At 57.3% G+C, this 16,694-nt stretch overlaps 1 protein-coding gene across 1 annotated transcript; it reads right to left on the reverse strand.

Moving 5' to 3' along the window:
- Positions 1 to 7,325: 7,325 nt before the first annotated feature.
- Positions 7,326 to 15,033, reverse strand: LOC149861570 (uncharacterized). The gene is made up of 5 exons (XM_090052455.1): positions 14,860 to 15,033; positions 10,901 to 11,604; positions 10,572 to 10,782; positions 10,213 to 10,299; positions 7,326 to 9,097 (listed from the first exon to the last, which is right to left on the reverse strand). The coding sequence occupies exons 2-5, from the start codon at positions 11,501 to 11,503 to the stop codon at positions 8,307 to 8,309; spliced, it is 1,692 nt and encodes a 563-aa protein (XP_089908581.1). The 5' UTR covers positions 11,504 to 11,604; positions 14,860 to 15,033; the 3' UTR covers positions 7,326 to 8,306.
- Positions 15,034 to 16,694: the final 1,661 nt, after the last annotated feature.

Below are 16,694 nucleotides of genomic sequence, written 5' to 3' on the forward strand. Positions count from 1 at the left end.
CCTCACTACCTCAAAGTGTATTTTTATATTTCATCTGTCTCATCTTTACCATGGCATTGTGTGTTTGATATTTTATACTTTTAAACCCTTAAGGAAAGTACTCCCTGTAGAATGAAGTAACACCCTAGACCAGGGGCAGGCAAGTATTTTTTTGGCAGGGGGCACTTACCCAGTTTTGACATGCTGTCGAGGGCTGCATGGGTAACCCCTCCTTGACAGGTGCCTAACCCCCTGGTCACTGTCTTGGGACCAGTGTCCTAATGCCTTGGGCCCCGCTGGTGCTGGCCCCAGGACATGGGTGCAGCCCCACGTTCCCGCTGGTTCCCACGCCCAGTCACACCCAGCGCCCCCTCAGCCCCACGGTACAGGCAGGGGCAGCACGTAGCCCTGACCCCCTGCACACCAGCAGGGAGGGAGCTGGTGCTGAGTGCGGGAAAAGTGGCCCCTCCCCTGCCCTGTGGCCGGTGCTCCCTGCTGCAGCCTCTGCCAGCCTGCACGGGGCTGCCTGTGCCTGCGCAGGACAATCCCGCGCGGGCTGTGAGTGGCTGCAGCAGGGAGTGCCGGCCACAGGGCGGGGGAGGGGCCGCTTTTCCCCCAGCTCCTTCCCTGCCTGGGGTCCTCCCCTTCCCTCCCCCACCCTTTTACGTGACTTCCCTGTTATGATGTAGCCAAATGGTCCCAGGCCAGAAGCTCCTGCAGGGGCTTCCAGCTGGGGGTCCAGGACTGGCGGGCTGTTGGAGGAGCCCACCAGGGCTTCCCCCGGGTCCTACCGCCTCTGGCTCTTGTCACTTTTGGCAGGAACCATGGACAGATAAATATTAATTTTCTAAATTTTTTAGGGGCCCTACAGGTCAGATAGAATGGCCTCCCTGTATTTTACCCACCGCTGCCCTAGACCGTTGTTAAAAACTGCATTGAAATTGTTACTGTAAAGTGATAAAATCTGCTATATTGGGTGGTCCCTTGAATGAATGACAAACCAAGTACCTCTAGCTGGTAATTGACAAGAGCCTAGCCACTTTCCATTACAAAACTCTACTCTACAAGCTGTTTTACACTAATCAAGCCCAGGACCTGATTCCTGGAGCTGAGCACTCACCCTGGGGACTATTCCTGTAAGCCATGAGAATATAGCCATTAAGTCAATGAGTCAAGGGTGGACTCCCAAAAGTTCAGGTACCACAGACAGAGGCCCCTGAGACTAACAGCTGGGAGGTACTACGCAAGACCCATGTGGGTCTGTGACCTCCAGATCGGATAGCCAAGATGATGCTGGGGGATCACACAAGTCTGTCAGAAAGGGATAAAAGGCAGTGGAGCGTGACTCTCAGTGGCACCCTCTCATCCAGCACTGGCCTACTGAGACAGGAGGACAAGGAGGTGTCTCCCCTTCTGGAGAAGTCATCGCCTTGAAGGAAGCTGACCATCAACAGCAGACGCCAGGGCCTCAGCTAGGTAGATATACTGACACCAGTGCTCTCACAGCCACTACAGCAGCTACGATACACTATACTGCATCGATTTAAATGAATTAGTGCATGTGTGTGTGTGTTTGCGCTAAGGTGCCCAGTACCATCCATAACTCAAAGTTTGCATTTATGATTTTATTGGTAACTTCACATATTGTTTAATAAACTAGAATTTAGGGGGCTGGCCGGGAACTATTTCCCCTTCTCCCCTGCTTTCTGCTTCATGTGTAGGGGTTTTTAAGCCTCCCCCAGAGGATCTGGGTGCTGACTGCAGCCCAGGCTGGGGATGGGGACTGGGCTGTGCCAGTGGTCTTGCTGGGAGCTACCCTGTAGGGTCCTGGTACAGGGTCTTGCCCTGCACTCAGGCGCAGCCCGGCACTGCACTGGGGGCAGGAGCAGGACATTGGTGGCCACAACCCCACTCTGACAGCAAGGGCTCTCAGGACCCTGCTTCTTGGGAACTGACCTGTTAATTGTTCGGATTCACTTGAAAAAGATCATCATCCAGCAGCCATGAAGGCACGGAGCCGATGAAACCAGAGGCTGTTGCACTGGTAGCCTGTGCATGTGCATCTACATAGTGGGTGGGGGGCAAGCTGAGGGGGCCCCGGTCATTCTAGCCACATCTCTGGAGTCTGCCTCTATGTCTGCCCCCTGCTCCCCAACCAGGAATAACTGCACTGGAAAAGGAGGTTTTTGCTAAAATGGACACAATGGTACATTCACGAGTGGTGCTGGGATGTGATGATGCTCCCTCCATAAACCCACAGCAGAGCCCTGGGCTTCCATAGCGGCGTCAGCACTCCGTACTTTTATCACAATGGGGTTTGTGCCCCAGCTTTACAAGTTGTGCTCACAGGGGCAGAGCTGAGACCCGCTGGGGTCATTGCATGTGCTGGGGGAGGGCAGGGTAAACGGCTCTTTGCAATGAGCAGTGGGAGTAGGGTTCATCCTTAACACCATTGGTTAAAGGTGATAATGAAGGGCCTCAAAATGAAAGGTCTCCTCCAGGCCACAGAGGGAGGTCAGATCCCGCCTAAGGCAGGTGCTGCACAGGACCACCCTGTGCCCTGGTGCACTGGGACTGCGTGTCTTCATGCGCAGGGCCTTGTTCAAATGCTGCAGCACAGCAACATGGCCCCAGATGATGGACTTGCACCCAGGGGTGGGGATGGCCGCATCCAGGCGCCTCCTGAACTCCTCTTAGGCTCAGTTAGTTTGTCGCCAGCACTGGGAGTTGTGTTTTGGGGTCATGGGAAGAGGGAGTTCGCTGTTTCTGGGTGCGTGGACCACAGCTAGCAGTTCCAGCGCAGCTATGTTGTGTGTGGAGGCTGCAGCGGGTCCCATTGGGCCTCAAATGCCATTGTTCCGGGTGCCTACTTCTGGCAAAGGGAAAAGTTGTTTGGGGAACACACACATGCACAGACAAGCGCAGAATCCAGGTGTCCAGGACACACACACACAGAGCCCAGGCATCTAGAACATACACATGGACACACATGCATGCACACACACACAACCTAGAAGCCAGGCATCCAGAACATGCATGCTAGTGCACACACACACACCACAACCCAGGTGTCTGTAACACACACATGCACGCATGCATACGCACCCAGATGGTCTGGGATGCACACAGTCTCATGCACACACTCAGTCAGTACCATATACCTTTCTTGTTAAATTCCATATCTGCTTTATCTATAACATGCGTGTTGTTAGGCTTCCTAATGACCTCTGTTCTGCTGCTTATGCCCATGGGTTCAGCGTTATGTTTTCTACATTCTCTCACTCTTTAAATTATTTGCATCTTTAATTTTGGGCTGCAAATATTTATTGCACAGGCTGGTTTATATGATTTTACATATATTAATGCTGGTATCATCTTGTTTTACCACTTTGTGAAGTGATAATAAAGAACAATGTATTATGATTAAGTCATTAAATGCATGATTAATGCATTAAATAAACATATAAGTATATAACATACACATTAATATATTCATGAAGTAACAGATGTGTTTTAATAGGTTGGTAATTTGGGCAAATTTAATTATTTTATTTGAATGTATTAGTTAAAAGGCAGGGGGTGGTGGCTGTGGCCGACTGGGGTTGGGGCTGTGCCAATGCTCCGGGTGGGACCAAGCCCATATGGTCGTAGCTAGAGGGTCTTGCCCCGGCGTTCAGGCTCAGCCCAATCCTTGCATCTGGGGTCAAGCAGGAATCTGAATCTCGTGGTCAGATTTGTACAGGCTGGGGGGTGTCTGCACCTTCCTCTGCAGTGGGCGATACTGCCCTCTTCCTTGGATTTCTCGGGCAGATCGTAACAGCCCTGGCAGAAGCAGGACACCCGCAGCGACAGACTCGGGTGCTTTGCCTTGTGGTTGTGTGACAGTTGACTGCGTAACTTGAGGAAGAAATTAGACATGGATTTCTATGGCCTGGTTTGGATAAGGGATGATCAACTTCCTGCAGGGGGCTGCACCCAGACGTCCTTCGGAGATCCCTTCCTGCACTACGTCTCTATGACTTCTTATGCTACATTTTATTTAACTATTTTCTCACTGGAAGTGATTGTGCAATTTGAAGAGACGCACAGCCAGACACAGAAACAGACTTTAATCTGTTAGAAACTTCAGGGACAGCAGCACCGCTATCTCCTATTTTTCAGTTGGGTCATACAAAGCACTCAAGCGGCGCGTCTATGCGCTGAACCCTTTTCTTTCATGTATTGATTCTAGAGGCTTTAGAAGAAAGAGCTCTTGCACTGGGAGAGACAACATGACCATGCATGGGTGGAGAAGACGCAGAACCGCTGGAGCCCATGTGGCATTGCATAGTTTCAAGAAACAGTGCACCCCCCATCTGAAAGATGGGAGTCCAAAATCCAACCAAGCCGGTGGAAATTCTCCAACTGGGCTGAGCAGTACTTTCCTCTTGCTAATATTAAAGAAATATTTCATTATAAAAAGAAGAGGTGCTGTTTACCACTTAGGGAAAGCCTCAGGTGCTCTCTGGGATGAGGTGAGCACTGACAAACTGAGAGTTTCTATTTAAAAAAGCACTGGGAAACATAAAAGAGTTTCTCTTTAATAAAGCACGAGTTTGGACGCTGGTTTTATAGAGTTGAAGCATACGCTTGCTTGAGGCCATCACATCAGGGAGCACTGCTAAAAATATGGGGGAAGAAATATTTTGTAAGCACCCGATGCTTTTGTTTCTGTGCCTTTTCCCTGCTGGGTCTCTGTGAAATCTCTTTTGGACGTGGAAGACATGTGTATGAAGTAGGCCCCAGCGCAGGCATCCAGTGAAAGGCAAAGCTGGCTTCAGGGATGTGACCAAAATTGGACTAATTGAATAGCACGTTTTAACTAGCTCCTGGGTTTGGGTTGAGGGCAAAGGGCTCAAGCAGATCACAGTACAGGCAGACTCCACCGTGCCCGCGAGGCAGTCTTGAGTGCGGAAAAGAGCCCCCGAGGCCCTGCATCTGCTGATCCCCACTTGGCCCCTGCCATGCCATCACAACACCCTCTTCCCCTAGCACCCTGACCCTGCAAGCTATGCCATGCTCCCTACCCCCTTGGCAGCTTCTCTTGTACTCTGAGCACCGTTCCCTCGTGCCCCCTTGGGCGCCCTAACCTGCCACAGGGACCGGGACTTCCCTGCTGTGATGCAAGATGGACTTGAGGGGAATGCCTCCAGACCTCAGGTTGGGGAGGACCAGGTTAGAGAGCTAGCAGGGGTTATTGCAAGCCCCTTGGCACAGCTTTACAAGCGCTTGTGGTGCTCAGGCCAGGTGCCAGATGATTGGTCCCCATCTTTAAAAAAGGGAGGAGGGAGGACCCGGACAACTATAGGCCTGTCAGTCTTACCTCAATCCTCCTCAATCCTAGGGAATCTCTTTGAGAAGATCATCACGGAGCACATCTGTGATGGGCCGGCCTCAGGGATGATGCTTAAGAGCAACCAGCACGGTTTCATCAGGGGCAGGTCATGTCAGACCAACCTGATCACCTTTTATGATCAGGTCACAAAAGCATTGGATGCGGGTGTCACCGTGGACGTAGTCTTTCTGGACTTCAGCAAGGCCTTTGACACCATCTCCCACCCCATCCTCATTAAAAAATTGGGCGACTGTGGCATTGATGCCTACACAGTCAGATGGATTGCAGATTGGCTCAAGGGTCGTACTCAGAGGGTGGTGGTGGACGGGTCATATTCGACCTGGGGGGAAGTGGGCAGCGGAGTCCCCCAGGGCTCGGTCCTGGGGCCTGCGCTGTTCAATTTCTTTATCAGTGATTTGGACGACGGGGTGAAATGCAACCTGTTTAATTTGCTGATGATACCAAAATTTGTGGTGAGGTGAGCACGCTAGTAGGGAGGGAAAGACTGCAGCAAGACTTGGATAGGTTACAGGGGTGGGCTAACAAAAACTAGATGCGCTTCAACACTGACAAGTGCAGGGTGCTGCACGTGGGCAGTAGTAACCAGCAGCACACTTATAAGATGGGAAACTCTCTTCTTGAGAGCACGGAGGCAGAAAGGGATCTTGGAGTCATGATTAACTCCAAGATGAAGATGGGCCGACAATGCAAGGTCACGGTTGGCAGGGCTAACCGCACCTTGTTGTGCATCCACAGGTGCACCTCAAACAGGGCCAAGGAGGTGATCCTCCCCCTCTATGCGGCATTGGTCAGGCCGCAGCTGGAGTACTGCGTCCAGTTCTGGGCACCGCACTTCAGGAGGGACGTGGACAGCATGGAGAGGGTCCAGAGGAGGCCACTCATTTGATCAGGGGACAGCAGGGCAGGCCCTACGAGGAGAGGCGACGGGACCTGAACCTGTTCAGCTTTCACAAGAGAAGGCTGAGGGGGGATCTGGTGACCGTCTATAAACTCACTAGGGGGGACTGGAAGGGTTTGGGAGAGACCTTGTTTCCCCTAGCGCCCCTGCATAACAAGGAATAACGGCCACAAGTTGTTGGAGAGGAGATTTAGATTAGACATCCGTAAGAACTACTTCACGGTCAGGGCGGCTAGGATCTGGAACCAACTTCCAAGGGAAGTGGTGCTGGCTCCTACCCTGGGGGTTTTTAAGAAGAGGCTTGATGCCTACCTAGCTGGGATCATCTGAGTCCAGTTTTTATTCCTGCCCAGGTGGGGGGTCGGACTTGAAGATCTACAAGGTCCCTTCGACCCCACTTCTGTGATTCTATGATTCTATGAGGAACAACGGGGCTCGGGGAGCAGCAGGCACCCACAGAGGCACTTTTGGGATCAAACCCTGCTGAATTCAGCTGGGGGACATGGCAGCAGGTTACATCCAGTCAGCATGAGCCATTACCATATTTACTCAATTTTTAGACACTGGGGAGAAAAACTGTTCGTCTTAGAATCGAGTACAAGGGCAGTCGGGGGGCAGGAGGCTGCTGTGATGTGGGATCCAGCCCCTACCTAGGGTTGGGGCTGGAGCCGCAGCTGCTGCCTATCCCCCTGCACCCAGACATCTCCTCCTGATGCAGCTTCTGTTCCCCCTGCCCCTCTCCCCTGCTTACTTTTGCCCCATGCCAGCAGGCTCCATTGCCCATGAAGCCTGGGGCATCGAATCCAGCCCCAGTCCAGCCCTGCCATTGCAACACACAGTCTGCACTGCTGCCGCAGGTTGGGGCCATGAAGACGACCCTCCCATAATTAGATTCAATACCTGGAAAATTATAACCAGGGATCCTGGTTTTCCCTGATTAAATAAAATCACAAATTCTCTGATAAATCCCCCAAAATCTGTTATTAAAATTAAAGCCCCCCCAGTGCTCCTGGTGCCCCTCACTCCCTCCCCCACAACCCCCCCAGCCCTGCTCTTGCCCCTCACTTTCCACACAACACCCCCCAGCCCTACTGGTGGTCCTCAGTTCCTGCCACAACCCCCCTGCCCTGCTCGTTCCTCTTGATCCCCCCCACAGCCTTGCTGGTGCTTCTAGCAACACCCTGGTCCACAGCCCCCTGCCCTGCTCCCCCCTGCTGCCTGCTGTGGGGTCAGGCAGGGTGGCTGCCCGGCACCACGTGCACTCCCAGGGGCCAGGAGGGGACCCATGCAACCAAATTTGTGTGTGGGGCAGGCTGAGGGCTTGAGCTCCAGCCCTGTTTCCATCCCGTGGGGCCTCTGCAGTCCCGCAGGCATGACCCAGAGCACCTGGGAACAGCGGGGCTGCACGGGGATTTGCTTTCCCCGCTGCTGCCCTGGTGATGTGCCTCCTGCACCTGCCACTGCATTCAGGGGCGCAGCCCCGCGCCGCTTCCCTCAGTGCAGCCCCGCGCGCAGGAGGCACATCGCTGGGGCAGCACAGGGCAAGCAGTGGTGAGATCTCCCCACGGCTCCCGTGTCCCCAGCCACATTGGGTCGCCGGGGAGGGAAGCAGGGTGGCAGGAAACAGTAGGCTAAAAGGTAAAATCCACATTTTCTCTGATAAAAACGGGAAATCCATAGTTTTTTCTGTTTTCCCGTGGGAAACAGAAAGCCCAGATCCCTCATTATAACACAGTACATTTTTCCACCTACAGTATCTAATTATGGGAGGGGGCAGTCGCCTTAAATTCAAGTCAACATGGTATGAGGGGGTAAAAAGGGGGTTCAGCAAACACTTCCCTAAGCTAACTCCCTGCAGCTCAGAAACTCCTCATTGAAGCCCACGGTCTGCCTGCTGGGTCTGGCACCGCCTCGGGAGGGATCAGGGCAGGGCAAATGTCTTCCTGCACCTGGTGCGTGGGTGGGACGGGCACAGCCCTGGTAGGTGCTGAGAGGGGAGGTACCCCCAGTGCCCTCTGCCAGCCACAGGCAGAACTATGCTGGCTCCCAGGGGTGGAGGAGCTGCTCCTGTACGTGGATGCGTCGATGCTGTGTCAGGCGGCCGGCCTCAATGAAGCCCTTCCCGCAGATGGGGCAGCAGAAGGGGCGCTCCCCTGAGTGGATGCGCTGGTGCCGGGCCAGGTCCGGGCGGCGCACGAAGCACTTGCCACACTCCTCGCAGCGGTGCGGCCGCTCTCCCGAATGGAACTTGCGATGGTTGGAGAGGCCGGCAGGCTGGGCAAAGCTCTTGCCACACTGGGCACAGCGGTATTGCTTCTCCCCTGAGTGGATCTTGCGGTGGGTGGCCAAGGCATCTGAGAGCGCGAAGCTCTTGCCGCAGTCGGGGCAGCGGTGCGGCTTCTCACCCGAGTGGAACTTGCGGTGGGAGGCCAGGCCGGCACGCTGCGTGAAGCGCTTCCCGCAGTCAGTGCAGCGGTACAGCTTCTCCAGCGAGTGGATCTTGCGGTGCGATGCCAGCGTGTCGGAGCGAGCAAAGCTCCGGCCGCACTCAGTGCAGCCGTAGGGCTTCTCGCCCGAGTGCACCTTGCGGTGGATGGCCAGGTCGTAGGGCCGGGTGAAGCTCTTCCCACAGTCGGGGCAGCTGTGCGGCTTCTCCCCAGTGTGCAGCCGGTCATGCAGCGCCAGGCGCGACGGGCAGTCAAAGAGTTTCCCACATTTGGGGCAGGGGTGGCGCTTGGGATTGGTCTTGGAAGCCAGCTCCTGCTTTCCCCTAGGGGCGTCGCTCGTGGGCCCTTCCTCAGCTCTGTCCAGGGTCCTGGCACCTGCTGAGTGGGCAACAGAAGCCACAGGTTGGCCCCGGTGCTGCTGGCAGAGGGAAGACACTGCTCCTCTCCCCTCCTGGCAAGTGTGCGTTACGACCATGGGTATTCGCAGCCAACAGAAGCTGGATCCTTGACACCAGCACCAGCCCAGCCTGGGTCCTTTCATGAGCATATTAACCAGGCACGAAGAGCCCCCTCTGGCCTCAGTGCATGAGCAAGCAGAAAGGAGGCAGAGGCAGAGCCCCACGGCTCTTGCCAACAGGCTCCCACGGCCATGAAGCTGGAGAGACACTCAGTGTCTCTGAGTGCACCTCGAAGCCTGTATGGACATTGCTTCCTTGGGGAGACCCACCACAGACCCTGGTGCCTTGCCAGGATCCAGATTTGACATAGGTGGGGGTTATGAAAGAAAAGACTGGAAAGGCCTGGCCCCTTTTAGGCCAGAACATTTGGGGCTGGCAGGGACCTATGGCCAGAAATGGAGCCCGGGGGAGACTGGGAAGGCAACGCTGTAAGCTCCCTACCCACTTCAGCTTTGCAGCAGACTCCAGCCAGGTAAGCCTGAGTAGGCCAAGTGACTTGATATGGGGAGAGGCCAGGAGAGATCAAAGTTTCCCCCGCAGAAGAGAGCAGGAGTCGGCTTGGCTGTGGAGAAGGCTGGATGATCCCTGCCCAACAGAGGGAAGATGCCCCAGTTTCCTGCCCAAGGGCCTTCCTTCGGCACAGGCGCATGGGCACCTGAGACAGTATACACTTGGGGAGCCAACGGGCACAGTCTGGTCAGGTGGTAAGACCCTGCCATTGGGTCCCCTCACCCTCTGCTGTGAGCGGAGGCAGGACACCTCCCAAATCACCTCTTTTTTTCCCAGCAAGGCATGGCAGGTGAGTGGGATTGGAAGGTTTCTGAGTGGGTCGGGGATGACAGAAGGGACTGTAATGTAGTGGAGGAGCTAGGGGAGAAGAAGGGAAAAAGCAGAGCCACCTTCTGCAGGGTGCAGGAGGGCGTCTAGGGGGGCCCTGGAAGAGCAGGACAAGCTGTGCCATTCAAGAACCAAGCCCCATCCAAATGCTCCAGTTTTCCCTGATGCCTCTTGCTGCTGGGAAGGGCGGTGCCTCACCTGCTTCCAGGGAAGAGCTCGGTCTGGGGAACCAGCCTGAGGTGCTTTCATCAGCTGAGTCCCAGGTCTCGTCTGTGCCGGGGGAGCCTGCAGCGGGACGGAGGCCAGATGTTAATTATACAAGAGCCAGCCAGACGTGGCTGAGAGCTCGTTTCCTAAAGACCTGAACCACCTGAGTTTAGAAGGGAGTCACGGTGGGCAGCGGAGGAGGCGTAATGGGTCTTGGTCACTGACGGGCCCAAAAAGGACAAAGGAGCTTCCTGTTGGGTGCTGCTCTTCCAGCACCAGCTCAGCCCCAGCCTGTCCCAAAGGGACAGAGGCAGAGCCCCAGAGCCCCAGACTCTGGTGTGGCACATTACCTGATGCTTGGTGGGGCTGGGCCTGGTCTTTGCAGATGCGAGGTGGCTCGCCCCGAGGCCCCAGGCTCCCGCTCCATCCAGCCTCCCTCTGGGGCCCATGCAAAGGCTGGGGCTCCGGGTGCTCCAGGCAGGAGTCGAGAGGCTCCCACAATGCTCCCCCTGGCGCCATCTTGTCTGAGGCTGCCTCCTCGACCTTCACGCACACCGTGACCTGGCAACAAGATGACCATGTCATTGGGGACATGGCAGAGACAGGGATGGGAGGGAAAATCCACAAACCCAGGGAGACGTAGACAGCAGGATCAGGGATCAGGGTGAAACACTCTCACCTGCAGCTTCTCGTCCTCCTCTTCCTGCCCCAGCTGGAACCCCTCGGCCAGCGTCACGGCCTCGGCGCAGGTCTCCACGCCGCGCCCCCACTCCCAGCTCTGCATCTCCTGGGGCAGGATGGCCAGGAACTGCTCCAGCACCACCAGCTCCAGGATCTGCTCCTTGCTGCGGTGCTGTGGCTCCAGCCAGCCCCGGCACAGCTCTTGCAGACGGCTGCAGACCTCCCGCGGCCCCTCGGCCTCCTGGTAGCAGAAGGTGCGGAAGCGCTGGCGCCGCGTCTCCAGGGTGGGAGAGTCATCCCCTGACACCAGCTGCAGCGGTCGTTGGGGGCCCGGGACCGGCACAGTTTCAGCAGAGAACGGCGGGTCCTGTGGCACCTCCCAGCCTTGGACTGGCTCCTCCTGCAGCTCCTGCTTGATCTGCTGGGGTGTTGCCCATCTCAAGGATCTCCTGCCAGTCCCTCCTTGAATGGCACCCAAGACTTTCTCCTTGGCTCTTGCTCCAGGAGCAGGGGCTACTGGGTCTCCTTCCTCTGTCTTCAACAGGGCTGGGAGAGGCAGGCCGGGGGCTGGCGCGGGTGCAGGCCCTAGCTCAGCAGCCATGTTCTCTGCAGGGGAGGCGTCAGCCCAGCGTGGGGCCTGTGCTCCCGTTGTCTCTCCACTCGCTCCAAGACCCTGTCGGCAGCGTCTGTCCCCTGGCCCACCTGCAGGGACGGTGACAACGTGGAATTTGGGGGGTGACAGGGGACCCAGGATCATGACGGGCTACTGACACACCCAGCTCTCACCCACATGGGGGGCTGACCCCTGCCAACCCTGACACAGGATGTGGGTAGGCAGCCAGCTCCCATAATACCCTCCCTAAGTCCATCCCCACAGGGGGTCTTAGGGAGCAGCCTTGGGGAGGGGCCTGGGTGTCTGCCACCCCATGGCCCCCATATGGTCCCCACCCCCATAGCTTCACACACAACATACCCAACAGGCATCACACTTGGCTCCCAGCCCGCCTCCCCAAAACACCTCATCTACCACCCCAGTGGCTCACCACCCCAGAGCCTGATTCCTGCACAGGATCCACGCACAGCATCCAGCATCATGGCATACAGTCCACCCTCTAGTACAGCCCCAAAGCCCAGCCTTGCCAGTACAACCCTATGGTCTATGCCTCCATGACCACACTGTAGTGACAGGAGAGATAATTTAGAGACACTCCCTTTCTTAGAAGACTATGGAAGTTGGGAATATGGAGAGAGCCCCTCAGTTACGGTAGTCAGTTATTGCTGGATGAAGGGTTGGCAGAGGCTGCCCACTGCTCCACAAGTAAAGTGTATTGTTTAGTTCTTCTAATAGAAGCATAAAAAATGAGGGTTGGAAGGGACACATCTAGTCCAACCCCTGCTCAAAGCAGGACCAGCCCCAACTACATCTTCCCAGACAAGGCTTTGTCTACCTGGGGCTTCAAAACCTCCAAGGATGGTGCTTCCACCACCTCTGGGTGACCTGTCCTACTGCTTTACAATGCTTGTCATGAGAAAGTTCTTCCTGTCCTCGTGTGCAAGGCAGAAGGAGCTGTGAAGGGCCCAGCTGCAGAGCTGAATACTCCAAAAAGAGTTTCCCATGCATGAAAGACGGTGGCCCAAAAGAGTCACCTGGAGAGGGGATTTGTGGGTAAGAAGCCACCTTACAGGGTGCAATTTTCTACATGCAAAGAAAGTGAGCAAAGGAGCAGATGAAAAGCAACACCCCCCCCCCCCAAACCCTGGGCTACATCTGGGAAGCTCTGCTTGCACTGCAACGAGTGCCTAAACCCTAAAACCCTCACATGCACGCAGGTGACAGCATCCCACAATTTTAGATGGACAGGGCTGCATCAAGCACTGCCAAGGAGAGGGACCGGCTTCTGCCAGGAGCAGTGGAAGGAACGACGGGAAGTTAATACTGAACCAGAGCAGGAACACAGAAATATTAAACTTGAGGCCAAAAGTGAGTCCAGCAAACAGCAAAATAATGGGCTATCCCGGGGCGTATCTCCAGGTGAAATGGAGATGCACGAGAAACCTCCAGTATAAAAATAAAAAATTAAATAAGATACGTGAATGCCCGTTTGCTGTGGGAGGTGACATCAAGGGAGGTCACAGCAATTCGAAGCCTGGTGAGAAACTGAATTGAGCTAAGCATGTGCTTGCAGTGCAAGAAGACAAGTCATCTTGGTGATCCTCTTGACCAGGGCAGGCAAAATGAGGCCCGGGGGCCGGATGTGACCTGCCAGGCCATTCTATCCAGCCCACAGGGCCCCTAAAAATTTTAGAAAATAAATATTTATCTGCCCCTGCCTACCTGTCATGCGGCCCTTGATGGCTTGCCAAAACTCAGTAAGTGGCCCTCCGCCCGAAATAATTGCCCGCCCCAGCTCTTGACCATCATGGCCCAAATCTGGACCACACTGGCTGCTTTCCTCTCTCTCTGTGCGTAGCATTACCCCAACCCCAACCCTAACCCTTCAGCTGCTCCGGAGCACAAGAAGCACCCACATGTTTCTGGAGGGGGAACGTACAGAGGGGAACAAAAGCCAGCACTAGGCGAAGGGAGAGGAAAGCAGCCGGAGTGGTCTGCAGCTCATTCATGCTGTGCTCCGTGCCAGGGCTCTGCAGCTAACAAACCCCAGGCTGCATGCAAAAGCCCAGCCGCGGAAAGCGTGAGTCCACTGGATCCCAAGTGGACCTGGAGGAGAAGGTCCCACCCAAAAGCAAACCAGGACCTGGATCAGATGCTTCATTGGTTCAAGGCATAAAGCCGCATTGTTGAACACTCCTCCCTCGCGGCATGCTGGTGTTTATCAAACCTGGCCGTGGCTACACCCAAATCCCTCCCTTCTCTTGCAGTCTCTGCATCCACTGGTGGCCCCCTCCCAGGGCAGGCAGCTCAGCCCCAGTGCAACAGGAGCAGCTGGAGCCTGTGCCCCAAAGCCAGGCACAGAGAATTGCAGCCGTCTCTATCTGTGACCCCCCTTACCCATGCTCCACTGCCCCGCACGGACTCACGCTGCCCCCCTGGGTCTCTAGCACTGCTCCTGTCCTGGAGACACCCCCTCCCTTGCCCAGCACGGCTGGCACCCCACAGCCCCAACCCTGCAGGCAGCAGCTGCAGAGGGTGCCCCCTCCCACCCAGCAGCCAGGACCCCCTCCCCGCTCACCGGATACCTAAAGCCCAAGGCAGGCACTGGTGTGGTTGGTGCCTGTGCAATGGGGTAGGAAGTTCCCGTGGACCCAGACCCGCTGGTCTGTAGCCACCTTCACCTTGCCCGGGACCCCAACGCCGTGGGATGAACCCTGTCACTGCTGCAGCGCTGCCTGCCAGAAACTGTAGAACGCCTCTGCGCCATACAAAATCCCCAAAGCACCCCTTCGGTTTGTGAGCACACGCGGGATGGGAGATCAGCAGCAGTGGGCAGGGGGTGTGGGGCTCCATGGGGGGAGCTCCACTTCCCACCGACAGACCTGCTTGGCACGGCACCGCCGAGTCTGAACAGCGCCGGTGTGGGCTATGGGGGTTTAACTTCCTCTGCCGCCCCGCCTCTGCCTTTGGGGGGCATTTTAACGACCCCTGCATGGCAGGACTGGGGGCCACTTTGCAGGCAGGGGCGGGGGTGCTTCGGGGCCTGGGGTAACACGCCCTGTACTGCACAGCAGCCTCCAGCCCCTGAAGGGCGGGGGACAGGTCCCGGAGACTAAACGTGTGAGGTCCCTTCCAGCCCGGGTGCCATCTGATAGTGAAGACCGAGGTGGGGGGGGCGTTAATAGCTGCCTTCAGCTCCCGGGCAAAGAGCGCAGAGCAATGGGCTCGGGCTACAGCAGGGTAAGCTGAGGCCAGGGCCGAGGAAGGCGTCGCGGGAGCGCCGGCTCCGTCCTTGGAGGCTGCCCCCGCCCGGCCCGGCCCGGCCCGGCCCCCGCCCCGCTCACCGCCGGCGGCTCCGGGCTCCGCGGAAGCAGGAGGAAGGGGCGGGACGGGAAGCTCGGCCCAGCTCCGCCCCGGAACACCGCCCGCTCGGCGCGGGGGGCGGGCCGGCTCGCGGCCGGCGCGGGGGGCGGACGGGCCGGGCCGGGCCGGGCTGCCCGCCGCCGCCGCCGGCGATGGAGCAGCGAGAGCGGGCGGCGGCCCCCGGGCGGGTGCAGCGCTGGGAGGTGCAGTGGCAGGAGGTGGTGCCCCCCCTGCAGCGCCCTGCCCGGGCCGCGGCGGCCGCGGAGCTGCCGGGGGGCAGCGCTGACGCCCCCGAGACGTGGCGCCGGCGCTTCCGGGCCCTCCGCTACCGGGAGGCGGCGGGGCCGCGGGAGGCGTGCAGCCGCCTGCGGGAGCTGTGCCGGGGCTGGCTGGAGCCGCAGCGCCGCAGCCCGGAGCAGGTGCTGGAGCTGGTGGTGCTGGAGCAGTTCCTGGCCATCCTGCCGCGGGGCATGCGGAGCTGGGAGTGGGGGCGCGGCGTGGAGACCTGCGCCCAGGCCGTGGCCCTGGCCGAGGGGCTGCAGGCCGAGGCCGAGAAGCTGCAGGTGAGGGCGCTGCAGCCCGACTCTGTTCCCTTCCAGCCCGTGTCTCCCGTTTCTGGCTCCCTGGTGATGCCTTTTGCTCCTGCCCAGGTCACGGTGCACGTGAAGGTGGAGGGCGAAGCCTCAGACAAGATGGCACCGGCCAGGGCATTGTGGGAACCTCCTGACTCCTGCCTGGAGCTGCTGCAGCCCCATCCCGTGCATGTGCCCGTGGAGGAGGAGGCGGGAGAGGGTGAAAGCCCGGGGCCTCCAAATGAGCTGCCTCGCGTCCTCAAAGAGGAGCCCCCGCCACATGAGGACTCGGGTAACCCTCAGCATTCACAGCAGGGCCTGGGGCTTGGTACCTGGGGGTGTTTGGGAGTGATAGTGGACAAGAAGCTGCCCAGGAGCCAGCAGTGTGTCCTTGCTGCCCAGAAGGTGATGGGCGACATGGGTAGGAGCGTAGCCAGATGGAGAGCAGCGACTCTTCCCCTCTATTCAGCACCAGGGAGGCCACGTCTGGAGTCCCGGGTCCAGTTTTGGCCCCCCACTACAGAAAGGAAGAGGACACATTGGAGAGTCCAGCGGAAGGCAATGAAAACGATTGGGTAGCTGGGGCACAGGACTTGTGAGGAGAGGCTGGGGGAGCTGGGCTGATTTAATCTGCAGAGGAGCAGACTGGGGAGGGGGATCGAACAGAAGCAGCAAGGGAAGTTGAGATTAGAAGTTAGGAAAAACTCTCACAAGGAGGGTAGCAAAGTGCTGGCACAGGCTCGCCAGAGGGGTCGTGGAGTCTCCGTCCTCGGGAGTTTTTAAGGCCTGTCTAGACAAAGCCTTGGCTGAGACGATGGAGGTGGGGCTGGCCCTCCTTGGAGCAGGGGGCTGGATGACACGCGACCTCCTGAGGTCCCTTCCAACCCTTGTTTCCAGTGACTGATTTCCAGCCCACAGGGTGAGGGTTTTGAGTCTCTTCCCCTGCCAGGCTGTGGTGTTTCTCTCTGTGAGCTCCTGTGGTGCGACAAGACCTGCCGGGGGTCATGGAGCAGTACCCAGTGCTAGGAGCCCCGATCTCTTCCACTGCATCACTGCAGCTCCAGCCTGAAGATCCTCCATCTGGGTCAGGACCTGTAGTTTTACCAGACTGAGATCTCGTGGCTGCACACAGGCTGGGGACAGAGTTGAGAACGTGGGCTTTCCCCTCGATGTTTTGCCTGGTTCCCATATACTGACCCTCAGCCTCTGTCCCGCTGCAGATTCCCCTGACACAGAGGACACCT

This window comes from Crocodylus siamensis, chromosome 6 (genome assembly GCF_052110815.1).
Source record: "Crocodylus siamensis isolate JL-2025a chromosome 6, ASM5211081v1, whole genome shotgun sequence".
Taxonomy (NCBI): Eukaryota; Metazoa; Chordata; order Crocodylia; family Crocodylidae; genus Crocodylus; species Crocodylus siamensis.